We start from the raw sequence: 14,924 nt of genomic DNA, 5'->3' as shown, positions 1-14,924 counted from the left end.
ATGATATTTCTCTCGATAGATGGCATTCCCTGTAAAAGTCATTCGATACAAGTTTCTGGTATGGCAATCCGTTTTACCCCCAAAAAAAAAATTTCGGCCTTTTTTTTCTTTTTTACAGCTATGGCCATCTATCGGCCAGATTCCTACTTAATTTTCTAAATACAACTTTACGAATTCTAGCCATATAAATATATAATTTTTTAATTAATAACTTTATTTCATTAAAATATAACTATACACTAATTATTTTGTTATATTCTACTTACTTAACTTCATTATTACTACTATTAACTATTAACTTTCCATTTTGTGCTGCAGCAATTATAATGAATGTAATTCTAATAGCAATGAGAATAATAGCTTGTTTTAGATATAAATAATATGTTTGAGTAATATAAAGTCATTATTGGTTGTTGCGATGTGAAAATAATACACGATAACGTCTTTATATTACTCAAACATAAATTTTCTTAAGTTAAATTTTCATTTGGATAAGTACTTTAAATGTTTAAAAACATTTAATTTGTGGCGGATAAAATTTCTCGTAATGACTTTTGCGTCCACAAGAGGCGCCTTAAACCGTGGCTCATGGGACAGTTTTTTTTCAGGCATATTTTTAGATTGGCTTAACGCGTGTAGTCTGCTGTCTACCTTTACTCGCTAGATAGACCGTCCTCGCTAGATTTTACTTCTTGACCTCTCTATATAATCTTATTTGTTTCATTCTGTTCTACATTTTTTCTGTCCAGGGTCACAAGGTAAGTGTTTTCTTGTATTCCTAGTGTGATTACTTTAAACTATGGTTTTGTTTAACAGTGTGAAAGACATTTTGCCAGTGTCCACAAGTTGGTGGGGGCGGCGGTAGTGGTCCGTTGACGTCACAAAGTAAGATGAAAATATCGAAACATGTGTTCGAACTTAACGTCTTGGTGCTTTTTATAGTATGGGGAAGGGGGACATTTCTCGAAGGATTGTCCACAAGAGGGTCGCGGTGGCGGTGGAAGTCGTACCTGCCATGAGATAAACAAAAAAAAACATCATTCTTAGTGCTCATTTTTAACGAAGAAGAGGGCAATATAGCAAGGGATTTTCCTCAAGGAGGAAGCATTGGTGGCAGCAACTGTTATGATGTAAACATCAACTATATCTTCACAAAACTATTTTATGTTCCAGTGTTCATTGTTTTACTCCTAGTGTAGTGAAGCTGACCACACCTCGAAAGGCTGCCCGAATCTCTTCAGTGAATTGACGGAAGAAGGAAAGCCACATGAGCAATACATTCCAGAAGCTGTGACATGCGATGAAAAGGAACTGTTTAAGGGCATTGTCTATGTGGGAACGCTTTAACAATTTTGATAAAGTTGTCCTCTATGTAAGCCATTTCTCGAAACTGTATTTAAAAAAAAAATATCTATTGTGTTTGCTTTAGGCTACAGGAAAAGATGTACTTCAATACATGACATCATTTGAAGAAGCCGGCCTGCATCAACTACTACTTCAAAACATTAAGAATTCTGGCTACATAAAACCAACACCTGTTCAGAAAGCTTCAGTTGTAGTTATTCTTGCCAAAAGAGGTTTAATTGCTTGTGCGGTCACGGGCTCCGGAAAACGGTAATCCAACTAATTAACGCTGTGTAATTTTGAAACCTTGATGCCCTCGTACTGACTTGATTCGAATGGGTCGGTATGAACTGGGTAAGTTGAAGTAAGAGTAATTTTGAGTGGGCACGCCGGTAATTGCGACTACTAAAAGGTCCAATTGCATCTAAGATACTCAACAAACCCTTCGTGATATTCGTTGATTAAGTCATCTAAAATTTTACATTTTTTCATGCAGGCGGCGTACTTGGTACCGGTTATGAACATATTGTTAGAACCAAGGTGTTGTTGGTGCGTCTCATGCCATGGGGCAAAAGCCAGAAGTTGTAATTGTCGCACCCACTCGTGAATTGGCCATTCAAATTCACCGCGAGGCGTGTAAATTCTCCTACAGTTTGGTTTTAAAGTCTGTGATTATATATGGAGGAACTCTCACGAGCCATCAGCGGTCAAATCTTCAAGCTGGGTGCAATATTTTTGTCGCGACCGCGGGGCGATTCAATGATTTTCTCGACCGTGAAGTATTTGACTTCTCGGGAGTCAGGCTTTAAATTTTGGACGAAGCTGATCGAATGCTTGATATGGGTTTCGGTCCCAATGTTGAAAAAATTGTCAATCATCCAACGATGCATCCGAAAGTATGTCCTCGATGGCTTTTGAGTATGAGATTTGATTGATGTAATACTATTTGTTTCTCTGTAGAGAATCCATCGTGTTTGTATGTTGTCGGCTACATTCCCAGATGAAGTGCAAGAGCTGGCTGCGACGTACATGGAAGACTACATATTCGTCACAACAGGCATTGTCGATGGCACCAATCCGGGTGTTGAACAGCTGTTTTTTCAGTGTTCGAAAAGAGATAAGAGAGCTAAGCTGATCGAAGTTTTACAAGATCTCGGTGGTGCCAAGACTATCCTTTTTGTCAACAGCAAAAAGACCGCGGATTTCGTCGCTGCATTCTCGTGCAATAACAACTTACAAGTAAGAATCAAAACTGTTGGAATTGGGCAAAGTGTCTTAACTTTAAATGTCTAGTCTACCAGCATCCATGGTGAGCGTAAACGAAAATCGTAAATGTCTCTAATGAAGCTTCTGACAGAAGAATATGCTCGCAATCAACTCACGAATCATGTAAGGTATGAACTATATATATGAATTAAGAGTTTTTATGCCTAATGGTGTTTTACTGTCTTATTATAGATGAACAATAAATTTTGATCTGAAAAGGTTTCTTGTTTGGGGCAAGGTCCTGAATAAATTATTATGTTTGAATACACTACATGGAATTTCCATACTTCATTCAGATTCTCAATTAAAAACGGTATTAAATTTTTCATAAATTGAAGTGCATATCTGGGCTCCCTTCCTTTCTGAAGCCCCGTTTCCCCTTGACTCATAATAAGCCCGTAGGGGATCATGCCCCTACTGTACGGTATATATAAAAACAACATATACCGAGGTTTGGAGGGCTATTTTTTTTCCGCCATTTTTTTTTTTTTTTTTATGTAAAACGGATTGCCATACGGCAATCCGTATAAACATTATTATATGGCAATCCGTTTTACACAAAAAAAAAAAAAAATATTTCGCCAAAAAAAAAAAAAAAATCACACTTTTTTCTTTTTTTCCGACACGTAGCCATCTACCGCTCAGACTCGTTATTACTGGCGTAGGCAATTTCAGTCCATTGGATGCCATTCGCAGTTAGTTCAGTAGCGTGGATGGAGAGAATAACGCGTGGCTGGAGGAACATTTGAAAAATGGATAAGATAATACAACAAAAGGATGGTAAGTATAAACATTATTATATTGGTTTTCAATTATTAATTATTGTTTATTAGATCAAATTATGAAGCTGCAGGCCCAATTATTGGAACAACACAAAATATTAGATAACAGCAAAGCTAAGGATGGTAAGGGCTTATACGTAATGATTCTATTTATTTGCTTTTATTCATTTGTGTTTTGTAGCTCAAATTTTGAGTGTACAAGCTCAGCTAGGGGAAAAGAACAAATTGGAATGGAAGAGTTTCCAAACAGTGAAGGAGGTTTTTCCAAACTCATCCCTAACTGAACATGAGGATGAATTGGCATTAGGCGAACACAGTCAGGTACCTAAACTTTTCAAATAAGAATTCAAAATAAGTATAGAATTTTAACAAACAATTATTTATTGCTTAGTTATTCAATCTACCACCTGACAGTGTGTTAAAGTTAAATTCTGTTAGTGCTGCACTAAAAGAATTGTTAGTAATAAGTCCATGCAGCGAAGGAATTGAACAATTGTGGGACCGTATTTGGGCTGAAAATGGGTGTGGTACGGAAACCCAGAAATAGCACGAGTTCAACATAAAACATGAATTAGGTACTTTTTGGTTTTTTGTCTATCGAAACAGTATTTTTAATGCTATTATTTTGCATTCACAGAATTCTAGTGGGGGATCAAGTCAAGTCTAGATGTGTTACAGGATGTAAGAGTGAGCCTACAGTTGAAAAACACTGAAAGTGCATTACCATTAAGGTATGAGGTAAAGTAATAGAGTATGCAAATTGTCTAATGAGAAGTACCATCTTGTGTGAATGAATCCTGTGTAACAGCAATCCTTTATAGTTCTGTTATAGCTAGAAGCCTCAAATAATTCTGCTTCTCTTGCTAAAGAACAACTTGTCCTATACACTCAGAGTGTTGGTGAAGCTGGGTACTTAAATGGCCCTAAAGATGTTTCACTTCACTGGCATTGCAGCGATGAACATCATACATGGACTCTTTAGGTATGAAAGGAATTTTCTTGAAAAATTTTTGAATTTATGATGAAGCTTTTCTCCTCCTTTTTGCCAACCATGTCTAATCTACAAAAAAAATTTATCCAATAGGAAAGGATTTTCAGCATACTGGGAACACAACTATCAACAATGCAACATTCTAGGGGTGTTATTTTATCCTTCAAGAGCCTTATACATTGATTTTCATCTACAATTTGTATGGCCTTTCCCGAGCTTCTGCCAGAAGTTGAATCTATGAGTCATGTAAGTCACATGAGCAACAATTGAGATGCTTAATGGTTGTTGTTTTTCTTTTCTCAATATAGGTTAATAGTAACATTGGATCTGAAAAGATTCTTGGTTGGGGCAAGACACTGAATAAATTGTATTGATTGGATGGATGACATGACATTGCTATACTTAATTCGGATTCCCCAGACGGTATTTGATATTAAAAAAATTGAAGTGCATATCTGGGCTCCCTTCTTTTCTGAAGCCCCGTTTCCCCTTGACTCATAATAAGCCCGTAGGGGGTCATGCCCCTACTGTACGGTATATATAAAAACAACATATACCGAGGTTTGGAGGGCTCTGGCCGGAAAGGGGACGTGGGGTGCCGCTTCGTCCGATGATGTGTTCACGGAGGGTGACGTGGCTGCCCACAAATCCGAACTAAAGGTTAATCGCTCCTGTAAAAATGTTCCAAATCTTCAGCTCTTCTTCCGGCTTCTCTTAGCCAATCACCGGGTAATCTCCCCGGTGGGTCAACAAGGCAGTGTCTCCCCCTGCCTGGGTTGACGGCAACTTTTGAAAGGGCTATTGTGCCTTTTTAAAGTTGCAAAAATAATTGTAATGTGCAGAGAATTGTCAATAAAATTTTTTTTATAAAATATTTTTTGCAAAATTCGTTTCTTTCATTGTCTGTATTCGCTGTGTTCACACATTACACTTTTTATATTTAGCTTGCTTAATTCACCTTTATTGTTTTTGTCACCTTTGATGGTAAGCATTGTTTCCATTGGTTTATCGTTTATCTGTAAGTATTATTTATTACACTCTTTGAATTGTTCAACTTAGATTCAAGGAACAATCTGTATATTTTATGAAGTAATTTTGTATTTGGTTTTACTCGTATGGGAACCGATCCCCAGACATTCAGCGTGCAACGCCGATGCTCTAACATTGAGCCACGAGATATATTTAAATTTTTTATTATCGCATATCATATGTTATCATCTAGGATGTTTATGCAGTCTTTCACAACTATATGTTTATCTTTCTATTGTTTCCATAAGGTTCTTAGCTCTGTGGTAGAGCTTTTATCTGCGATACCTGTTACCCTGGGTTCAAACCTCAGTAGATGTGTAAAAATGAAGTAAAATATTGTACAAGAGTATATTGCAGAATTGCATTTCAGTTTTATTCTAAGTGTAAATGCAAGTCCACAAGTGACTAGAAAAAAAAGCCAACTTAAAATCATATGATTCGTGGCTCATTGGTAGAGCATCGGCGAGGTATGCCGAACATCCAGGGTTCGATCCCTGGATAATAATAGGACGATAAACCAATACCCGTCACCTTACCATCAAATGTGACAAAAACAAATAAAGCAAAGCCAAAAAAAAAAAATTGATAAATGTAATGTGTGAACAAAGCTAACACAGACAATGAAAGAAACGAATTTTGCAAAAAATATTTTATAAAAAAAATTTTATTGACAATTCTCTGCACATTACAATTATTTTTGCAACTTTAAAAAGGCACAATAGCCCTTTCAAAAGTTGCCGTCAACCCAGGCAGGGGGAGACACTGCCTTGTTGACCCACCGGGGAGATTACCCGGTGATTGGCTAAGAGAAGCCGGAAGAAGAGCTGAAGATTTGGAACATTTTTACAGGAGCGATTAACCTTTAGTTCGGATTTGTGGGCAGCCACGTCACCCTCCGTGAACACATCATCGGACGAAGCGGCACCCCACGTCCCCTTTCCGGCCAGAGCCCTCCAAACCTCGGTATATGTTGTTTTTATATATACCGTACAGTAGGGGCATGACCCCCTACGGGCTTATTATGAGTCAAGGGGAAACGGGGCTTCAGAAAAGAAGGGAGCCCAGATATGCACTTCAATTTTTTTAATATCAAATACCGTCTGGGGAATCCGAATTAAGTATAGCAATGTCATGTCATCCATCCAATCAATACAATTTATTCAGTGTCTTGCCCCAACCAAGAATCTTTTCAGATCCAATGTTACTATTAACCTATATTGAGAAAAGAAAAACAACACCGTTAAACACATCAATTGTTGATCATGGAACTTACATGACTCATAGATTCAACTTCTGGTGGAAGCTTGGGAAAGGACATACAAATTGCAGATTAACTTCATTGTATAAGGCTCTTGAATGATAAACTAGCACCTGTACAATGTTGCATTGTTGATAGTTGTGTTCCCAGTACATGAAAATCCTTTCCTATTGGATAAAATTTTTTTTGGTAGATTAGACCTGGTTGGCAAAAAGGAGGAGAAATTCTTCGTCATAAATTCAAAATTATTTGAAGAAAAATCCTTTCATACCTAAAGAGTCCATGTATGATGTTCATCTCTGCAATAGCAGCAAAATTAAAACATCTTTAGGGCCATTTAAGTACCCAGTTTCCCCAACACTCTGAACGTAAAGGACAAGTTGTTCTTTAGACAGAGAAGCAGAATTATTTGAGGCTTCTAGCTGTGACAGAACTATAAAGGATTGCTGTTGTACTGGATTCATTAACACAAGATGGTACTTCTCATTAGGCAATTTGCATTACTCTATTAATTTACCTCACACCTTACGGTAATGCACTCTCAGTGTTTTTTCATCTGTAGGCTCACTCTTCCATCCTGTAACACTTCCAGACTTGATTTGATCCCCCGTTAAAATCTGTGAATGCAAAATAATAGCATTAAAAATACTTTTTCGATAGACAAAAAACCGAAAAGTACCTAATCCATGTTTCATGTTGAACTTGTGCCATTTCTGGGTTTCTGTACCACACCCATTTTCGGCCCAAATACGTTCCCACAATTGTTCAGTTCCTTCACTGCATGAGCTTATTACTAACGATTCTTTTAGTGCAGCACTAACAGAATTTAAATTTAACACACTGTCATGTGGTGGACTGAATAACTAAGCAATAAATAATTGTTTTTTAAAATTCTATACTTATTTTGAATTCTTATTTGAAAACTTTAGGTACCTGGCTTTGTTCACCTAATGCCAACTCATCCTCACGTTCAGTTAGAGATGAGTTTTGAAAAAACCTCCTTCACTGTTTGGAAACTGTTCCATTCCAATTTGTTCTTTTCCCCTAGCTGAGCTTGAAGACTCAAAATTTGAGCTACAAAACACGAATGAATAAAAGCAAATAAATAGAATCATTACGTGTTAGGCCTACGATCCTTAGCTTTGTTATCTAATATTTTGTGTTGTTCCAATAACTGGGCCTGCAGCTTCATAATTTGATCTAATAAACAATAATTAATAATTGAAAACCAATATAATAATGTTTATACTTACCATTTTTTTGTTTTATTATCTTATCCATTTTTCAATTGTTCCTCCAGCCACGCGTTGTTCTCCAGCCACGCTACTCAATTAACTGCTAATGGGATACAATTAACTCAAATTGCTTACATGCCTGTAATAACGAAACCGACTGATAGATGGCTACGGGTAGAAAAAAGAGAAAAAAGTGCGCTTTTTTTTTTTTCCGGCATTTTTTTTTTTTTTTTATGTAAAACGGATTCCCATATTATTATATTTGTTTTGAATTATTAATTATTGTTTATTAGATCAAATTATGGACCTGCAGGCTCAATTATTGCAACAGCAACGCTCCACGCTGCGAATGGCATCCAATGGACTGAAATTGCCTGCGCCAGTAATAACGAGTCTGAGCGGTAGATGGCTACGTGTCGGAAAAAAAGAAAAAAGTGTTGTTTTTTTTTGGCGAAATTTGTTTTTTTGTGTAAAACGGATTGCCATACATTCTAGCCATATAAATTAATAAATTTAAGAAATTATATAACCTAGAAATTATATATTTATAATTAATCTTTAGTTAATTAAAATATAACTATAGAATTATTATTTTGTTATATTCTACTTACGTTACTTAATCATTATTACTATTAACTATTAACTTTCCATTTTGTACTGCAGCAAATATAATGAATGTAATTCTAAAAACAATTAGAATGATTGCGTGTTTTAGGTATACATAAATATGTTTGGGTAACATAAAGTTGTTATTGTGTATTATTTTCATACCAGAACAAACAATAACAACTTTGTATTACTTTTTCTGGGTAAAACGGATTGCCATAGATAGATAACATAGCACATCATTTATTCTTTCATTTCAATGGTAACTTTTCCAATCGACAGAAAGTTAAATGCTACATAAAAAGGTGGAGACAATTGGTAAAATCGAACAAACTCGCCTTGCTTACTTTTTCTGCAGTACATTCAACAGCTTGACGATGGAAATTAAATGAGTTGCTATTTTTCGGGTTCAACAAAGAACCGCATGTCGTTCAAATAACCGAATTCAATTTTCATTTCTTTTTTCCAGCCTTTTCTGCAGCTTTCGTTACTTTACCGCCAGCTCCCAAATCCTGCGAGAGAAAAATTTACATGTAGTATCAGCGAATGAGAGAATAACCAAGACATACCTTGAAATTGACAGACTTGATGACACCGACAGCCACAGTTTGCCTCATATCACGAACGGCAAAACGGCCGAGGGGAGGGAAATCAGAGAAAGATTCAACACACAGGGGTTTGCTGGGAACCAAAGTAATCATTGCGGCATCGCCGGATTTAATAAATTTCGGATTTTCTTCAGTAGTTTTGCCGGTACGTCGATCGCATTTTTCCTTAATTTCAGCAAATTTACAAGCGATGTGAGCAGTATGGCAATCTAACACAGGAGTGTACCCATTGCCGATCTGCCCGGGATGATTTAACACAATGACCTGAGCGAAGAAATCTGCTGCACCCTTTGGTGGGTTGTTCTTGGAGTCGCCAGCGACATAGCCACGGCGCAACTCTTTGACGGACACGTTCTTAACGTTGAAACCAACGTTATCACCTGGTTTAAATAATGATTAATACACGGATTTGTCATCACTAATATCTATAACTACCAGGTACAGCTTCCTCAAGTGCTTCATGGTGCATTTCGACAGATTTGACTTCAGTCGTCAACTGACATGGAGCGAAAGTCACGACCATACCAGGTTTGATAACACCGGTTTCAACACGCCCAACAGGCACTGTACCAATACCACCGATTTTGTAAACGTCTTGAAGAGGGAGACGGAGCGCCTTGTCCGTAGGGCGAGAAGGTGGTAGAATGGCGTCCAAAGCCTCAAGCAAAGTTTTGCCTAAAAAGTTTGAAATTGTAAACCAAAGAAATAAAATAAAGAAAACATTGTTACCGTCGGCTTTTCCTTCTTTACGTTCGATTGCCCACCCCTTATACCAAGGAAGGTTAGTGGAAGCCTCAAGCATGTTATCTCCGTGCCATCCAGAAATAGGGACGAAAGGAACAGCAACTGGGTTATAACCAATCTTCTTGATGTAGCTGCTTACTTCTTTCTTGATTTCTTCGTAGCGGTTCTCGCTGTAAGGTGGTTCGGTTGAGTCCATTTTGTTGACACCGACAATCAGTTGCTTGACACCCAAAGTATAAGCCAGCAATGCATGCTCTCGAGTTTGCCCATTTTTGGATATTCCAGCTTCGAATTCACCTACCCCACCAGCAACAATCAACACAGCACAGTCTGCCTATAAAGATGGTTTAAACCATGAAGAAAATTTAAGTTCTTAATGTGAAAGAATAACAGACTAATTACAAAAATTGGAAGTAATATCTATTATCAGAAAGTAAAATATATAATTTTATAATAATGTACCTGTGAAGTGCCAGTAATCATGTTCTTGATGAAATCTCGATGCCCCGGAGCATCAATGATAGTCACATAGAATTTTGATGTTTCAAATTTCCAAAGTGCAATGTCAATTGTAATACCACGTTCACGCTCAGCTTTCAGTTTATCCAAGACCCAGGCATACTTGAAGGAGCCCTTTCCCATCTAATAAAAAAAAAAGTTTTGTGATTTAGAAAATATACTCATGTGAGGTTATTCTGTTACCTCTTGAGCTTCCTTCTCAAACTTCTCGATGGTACGCTTGTCAATACCACCGCACTTATAAATCAAGTGGCCGGTGGTGGTAGACTTGCCAGAATCTACGTGACCGATAACGACAATATTGATGTGAGTCTTTTCCTTTCCCATTGTCTCAGGTTAATAAAGAATAACTAGAAAATTTCTAACAACTAAATTAAGAAACAAATTAAGACAAGTGAAATGTAAGACAGTATCAGACAGCTCATTACCAGTTCAGCAATTCAAAGAGAATGAAATTGAACTAGAACAGCAGAATAATAAGAGTATTGTGCTCTGTTGCCAGATATTTCTGTCATGTAACCAATGAATTTTCGAAATTACGCTTTAAGAAAAGTTCAGTCATACAGCAGGGGAAAAATCCAAGCTCAATAAAGTTGAAATTGAATTTATTTCGAACTTTTTTCCCATCAAACATTAACCGAAAAATATCTAAATTCCGTAAATCAAAATATGGCTCGGCCCCGATTCTCGAAAACCCGGATTACCTACGGATCGCTGCCCAATAGTCGACCATGGACGATCAGGGTAGTGTATTTGCCAAAATAGTACGCTGGGCCGGGTTTGATGGACAACTGGTTGATGATGTCATATTGTGACGGAAATTGTCGCGTGTGGAAAACAATCGGAGGAACACCCGGGTAATCGGGAAGAAATGAGGGCTAACCGGGTTTTAAAACTGGGTAACACAACTGGTTTATAATTTGCATTTTCCACATGTAACTGGGTAGGTAGTAAACACAAAATTTGAAGAATTGTTACCTACCGGATCCAATTTTTAAGCCGAGTAGGCCTACCTATTCGCCCAAATACCTATCGATTGAACGTGGGATCGAACCCTAGCCCTAATTGTATACGTACGATACACAAACGGTCCTAGCCGAACTCGTTGAGGTCAGACAACCCTGCCATTTTAGCCTACTTTTTTGAGTTTTTGCACACACACACGAAAATTTATTTTGAGCCAAAATTGTGTGCCATAATTTTATGAGAAATCGTTAATATTTGTTCTGTATCTTTTTCATTTTCCTTCATGTATCTGTTTTTTAAGAATATTTTCTTATTATGGGAATACCTACTAGGAACTCCGCCATTAAAAAACATATTTATTCTGCTCTTTGGTACCTACCAGATTCGCGCACGTGAGGATTGTCGACTGTGATCTGCTAGTAGTTAGTGCTTCAAAATTCATTTTACATAACATCAAACAATTAATTTTACACCGCCTGAATTTGTGATTTGGGTAACTCCGTGTTTTAAGAAGTTATTGTCTACTACGATAACTAGTTATTTTCAGAGGCTTTTCAAAGATGAGTAATAGTCAACGTACGAATTCGGAGTGCTTGGCTATGACGAAATCAACAATGCAGCTATCAGGGAATGAAGTTGTTCATGCCGAAAATTACAAATTTCAAACCCATGAGGAGCAACCGTGTCCAGCGTATTGTTTTTGTTATATCTTTAAAAAAATGAACCGTATTTAATCGTTCTGTTTCCTTGAAGAAATCGCTTCGATTCGAGCATTCTGCCAACGGATGAATGTACAACACCAGAATCATACGATACGTTCTTTCAAGGTAGAAAAAATATCTACTTTTGCTAGTTCGGAAAATCATTTGTTTAAGTTTTTAATTAGACGCTTTCAATGCAATTAACACGGAAATGGAAAAATATTATTCGAGTTTGGGAAAGATGGAAGAAAAAGAAGTAAACGTACAAAGCGAAATCATTTCCAAGACTGAAGAGATGAAGAAACTAAGTCGAATTCTGCGTGCCAAAAGAGATAGTGCGTTGCAAGCCATCGCGCAATTGACATCTCCTGTTTTCAAACGTAGCAATGTTCAGGATTAGCAGCAAGCAATCAGTGGAACGCTTGAAATTCAAAGCAATTCGTGTTGCTCTCTCCTGTATTTTTCGTTACATCGTTTTCCTACGATCTCCCAAGGGATACACACAACTCGTTCTAAAATCGTTGCATCACTATTTTATTTCCTACTACTTTGTTTCTTTACTTGGGATTCCTCCTTTATTTCCTGTTATATCAAAAGTACAAACATCAAGTGAAATGGGCAAACTTGGCAAATGACGAGCTTACGCAAATTTTGTAAGTCACTGAGCCGCTTGGTTATTAGTTCGTAAAAAATTGTGCAAACTGGTAATTGGAAGAGGTAAATGGAGGAAGTGTTGAAATTGTCCTGCTCACTATATTAGTTATTGGTAGACATAGAGAATGAGATATAGCGTAGTATTTAGCAAATTCGATTCTACGCTATTATTCTTTCTCCATGCTGCAAAATTAATTTAAACCGTTTCTTCGAAATTTTTAAACATGGTTGCGAGGTTTCCCATGGGATCCCAAGCAGGCAAAATAATTGGCTCGACATTGCAGATTTGCAATATTTCTTCTGGTACAAAACGCTTATCAATAACTACTTCAAAAACAAATTGCTCAAACCACTCCTGTGTAATGAGCAGATAACCTTTTTCACCACGGTCATCTCCCCAACTGTTTTCCACGCGCCATTTGCGCGGCTGTTTCGTTTCTTTATCGAGCGTGACGGCTGTTATCAGCATGGCGTGGGTCATCAACGAATCACCAAAAATCAGACGATCTGCTTTCGACAAGCATGTGTAAACATCGACACCAAACACTGACGGATAATCGTGTCTACATATTAGGTAGTATAATAACATTGTTAGTAAAAGGCAACGCTTTAACGAAAGAAACACTCACATTTGTAAATCCTCAATGCCATGCTTGGCTGAAAATCGCTTGGAGACTTCACAACCAAGCCAAACACCTTCGTTAGCTTCAATGGATTGACTGGCCAACTGCGCTAGTATCTCGATGGGTTGATTAATGTAGAATGTCTTTCGACCACCCACCATGTTTCCAAGACAATCCACTGTGTAGCCTTTCCCATAAGGATTGCTAGGGCGAGGATCAGAAACAAGGCAAACCTGTAATAAACGTATATGAAGAACCTTATTAATGTTGAATAGATAAGCAAACAGCGCTACCTTGTTTTCCACATTGTATAAAGATTTAACAAAGTTTTCGTAGAAGAGTTTGGGTTCCATTTTTTCCACAACGCAGTATTGTTTAGCTTTATCATAGTATTCCCATGTGAACCTAGTTGGAGTGCAAAAAGAAACAGGATTTCAACCTATAGTTTGAAGCTCTTCACGAACTGTCAGTGAGCTATGATTATTACGTTTTTGGTGGGATCGCTAGGCAAATTGCAACAATTCGATAGATATTTTGCATGAATTCTTCCATGCGTTCCCGTATCTTTTCTGTGGATTCACCTTCGCCTACCATGTCTTGTAGCAACTTGGCATACTCGCGCAGCTGCTCAAAAACAATCGCTGATAACGTTTCCAAAAACATGTTTTCAACTAAAATACCTTGCTTTTTAGAATGGAGTTCATGCGGAAACTGGATTCACTGCTGAATGAATCAGGAAAGCATTTTTTTGGCATCACTCCATAGCGAGTAATCAGATTCACCAGCATATCCCATTGCCCTCCATCACTTGTAGGATCCTGAAACAAACAAAAAATTATCATTGTAAAATAGATGCAAAATGTATTAACTAACCTGTAGCAGAAAGGCAAAGAGTCTACCATCAACTTTCTCGCCCCGCTTTGCTACATCAACCACAGTATTAAGAAAGTAATTGCTCCTCTCCACCTAATCAATCAACTTATATCACATATACTATCTTGAGCTCTAATTGACATTCCTTACTTTATCCCAAAAAAAGAGATGAGCTTGACTAAACTCAAATTCTTCCAAGTTGTATTGCTTAACAAATGGAATTCTCATGGCATTTAACAGGGCAAAAATCCAGCACCTCCCTGAACTTTTTTGGTTAGTCATAGGCTTTACTTCATCAACCTTCAGAGATATAAATGACTTCCAACCAGAATTAAAATTGAGAACCAGATAGATACTTTGTGTGTGAAAACATGATGAATTTCTTCTAGACGCTTCCTGGACAAGCACATCTCTAGAGGATCATATTTTGTGCAAGCATTTTGGGCAAGCAAATTCTTTGGATCTTTGTGAAAGCTATTATTAAGTCTTTCAACAACATCAGAAGTCAAATCTATTTCAAAAACAAAATAAATTTTTATATTTAGTAAATAATTTTAGGTTTTTTAGGTACTTAGGGTCATCTTCTCTATTCGCGGAATACACCAATATGAATCTTTATAAAACGTAAAAAAAAAAATATTTCAGTGTTACTTTCTCATACGATTCGGAAACTCAAGCTAAAACTGGGTAACAGTCCAAGTCAAGTCCAAAAAATGCCCTTAGGG

At 37.2% G+C, this 14,924-nt stretch overlaps 4 protein-coding genes and 1 long non-coding RNA gene across 6 annotated transcripts; 3 read left to right on the top strand and 2 right to left on the bottom strand.

Moving 5' to 3' along the window:
- Positions 1 to 633: 633 nt before the first annotated feature.
- LOC130693578 (uncharacterized) lies at positions 634 to 1,381 on the top strand. The gene is made up of 4 exons (XR_009001731.2): positions 634 to 758; positions 817 to 885; positions 943 to 1,130; positions 1,195 to 1,381. It is a non-coding gene; the product is annotated as an uncharacterized LOC130693578 (long non-coding RNA).
- Positions 1,382 to 3,326: 1,945 nt separating this feature from the next.
- On the top strand, positions 3,327 to 4,884 carry LOC130693557 (uncharacterized). The gene is made up of 6 exons (XM_057516729.2): positions 3,327 to 3,390; positions 3,444 to 3,515; positions 3,574 to 3,713; positions 3,784 to 3,967; positions 4,030 to 4,374; positions 4,477 to 4,884. The coding sequence occupies exons 1-4, from the start codon at positions 3,363 to 3,365 to the stop codon at positions 3,937 to 3,939; spliced, it is 396 nt and encodes a 131-aa protein (XP_057372712.1). The 5' UTR covers positions 3,327 to 3,362; the 3' UTR covers positions 3,940 to 3,967; positions 4,030 to 4,374; positions 4,477 to 4,884.
- A 3,854-nt stretch (positions 4,885 to 8,738) lies between these two features.
- LOC130693519 (elongation factor 1-alpha-like) lies at positions 8,739 to 10,832 on the bottom strand. 2 transcript variants are annotated; one of them, XM_057516680.2, is made up of 7 exons: positions 10,811 to 10,832; positions 10,566 to 10,750; positions 10,326 to 10,505; positions 9,849 to 10,197; positions 9,555 to 9,794; positions 9,081 to 9,499; positions 8,739 to 9,023 (listed from the first exon to the last, which is right to left on the bottom strand). In XM_057516680.2, the coding sequence occupies exons 2-7, from the start codon at positions 10,707 to 10,709 to the stop codon at positions 8,964 to 8,966; spliced, it is 1,392 nt and encodes a 463-aa protein (XP_057372663.1). In that variant the 5' UTR covers positions 10,710 to 10,750; positions 10,811 to 10,832; the 3' UTR covers positions 8,739 to 8,963. The 2 variants fall into 2 exon arrangements, with proteins under 2 accessions (XP_057372663.1, XP_057372662.1); XM_057516679.1 differs by lacking the exon at positions 10,811 to 10,832 and having other exon boundaries at positions 9,555 to 10,197.
- Positions 10,833 to 11,783: 951 nt separating this feature from the next.
- Positions 11,784 to 12,792, top strand: LOC130693554 (uncharacterized). The gene is made up of 3 exons (XM_057516725.2): positions 11,784 to 12,039; positions 12,102 to 12,175; positions 12,235 to 12,792. Exons 1-3 carry the CDS (start codon positions 11,909 to 11,911, stop codon positions 12,447 to 12,449), a joined length of 420 nt encoding a protein of 139 aa, XP_057372708.1. The 5' UTR covers positions 11,784 to 11,908; the 3' UTR covers positions 12,450 to 12,792.
- A 63-nt stretch (positions 12,793 to 12,855) lies between these two features.
- Positions 12,856 to 14,917, bottom strand: LOC130693523 (bleomycin hydrolase-like). The gene is made up of 9 exons (XM_057516685.1): positions 14,771 to 14,917; positions 14,556 to 14,710; positions 14,350 to 14,499; positions 14,200 to 14,292; positions 14,007 to 14,144; positions 13,814 to 13,950; positions 13,620 to 13,731; positions 13,333 to 13,559; positions 12,856 to 13,266 (listed from the first exon to the last, which is right to left on the bottom strand). Exons 1-9 carry the CDS (start codon positions 14,778 to 14,780, stop codon positions 12,900 to 12,902), a joined length of 1,389 nt encoding a protein of 462 aa, XP_057372668.1. The 5' UTR covers positions 14,781 to 14,917; the 3' UTR covers positions 12,856 to 12,899.
- Positions 14,918 to 14,924: the final 7 nt, after the last annotated feature.

Source organism: Daphnia carinata, chromosome 3 (genome assembly GCF_022539665.2).
Source record: "Daphnia carinata strain CSIRO-1 chromosome 3, CSIRO_AGI_Dcar_HiC_V3, whole genome shotgun sequence".
Lineage (NCBI taxonomy): Eukaryota > Metazoa > Arthropoda > Branchiopoda > Diplostraca > Daphniidae > Daphnia > Daphnia carinata.
Note: the sequence above shows the minus strand (reverse complement) of the source record. Positions and strands in the feature narration are given on the sequence as shown.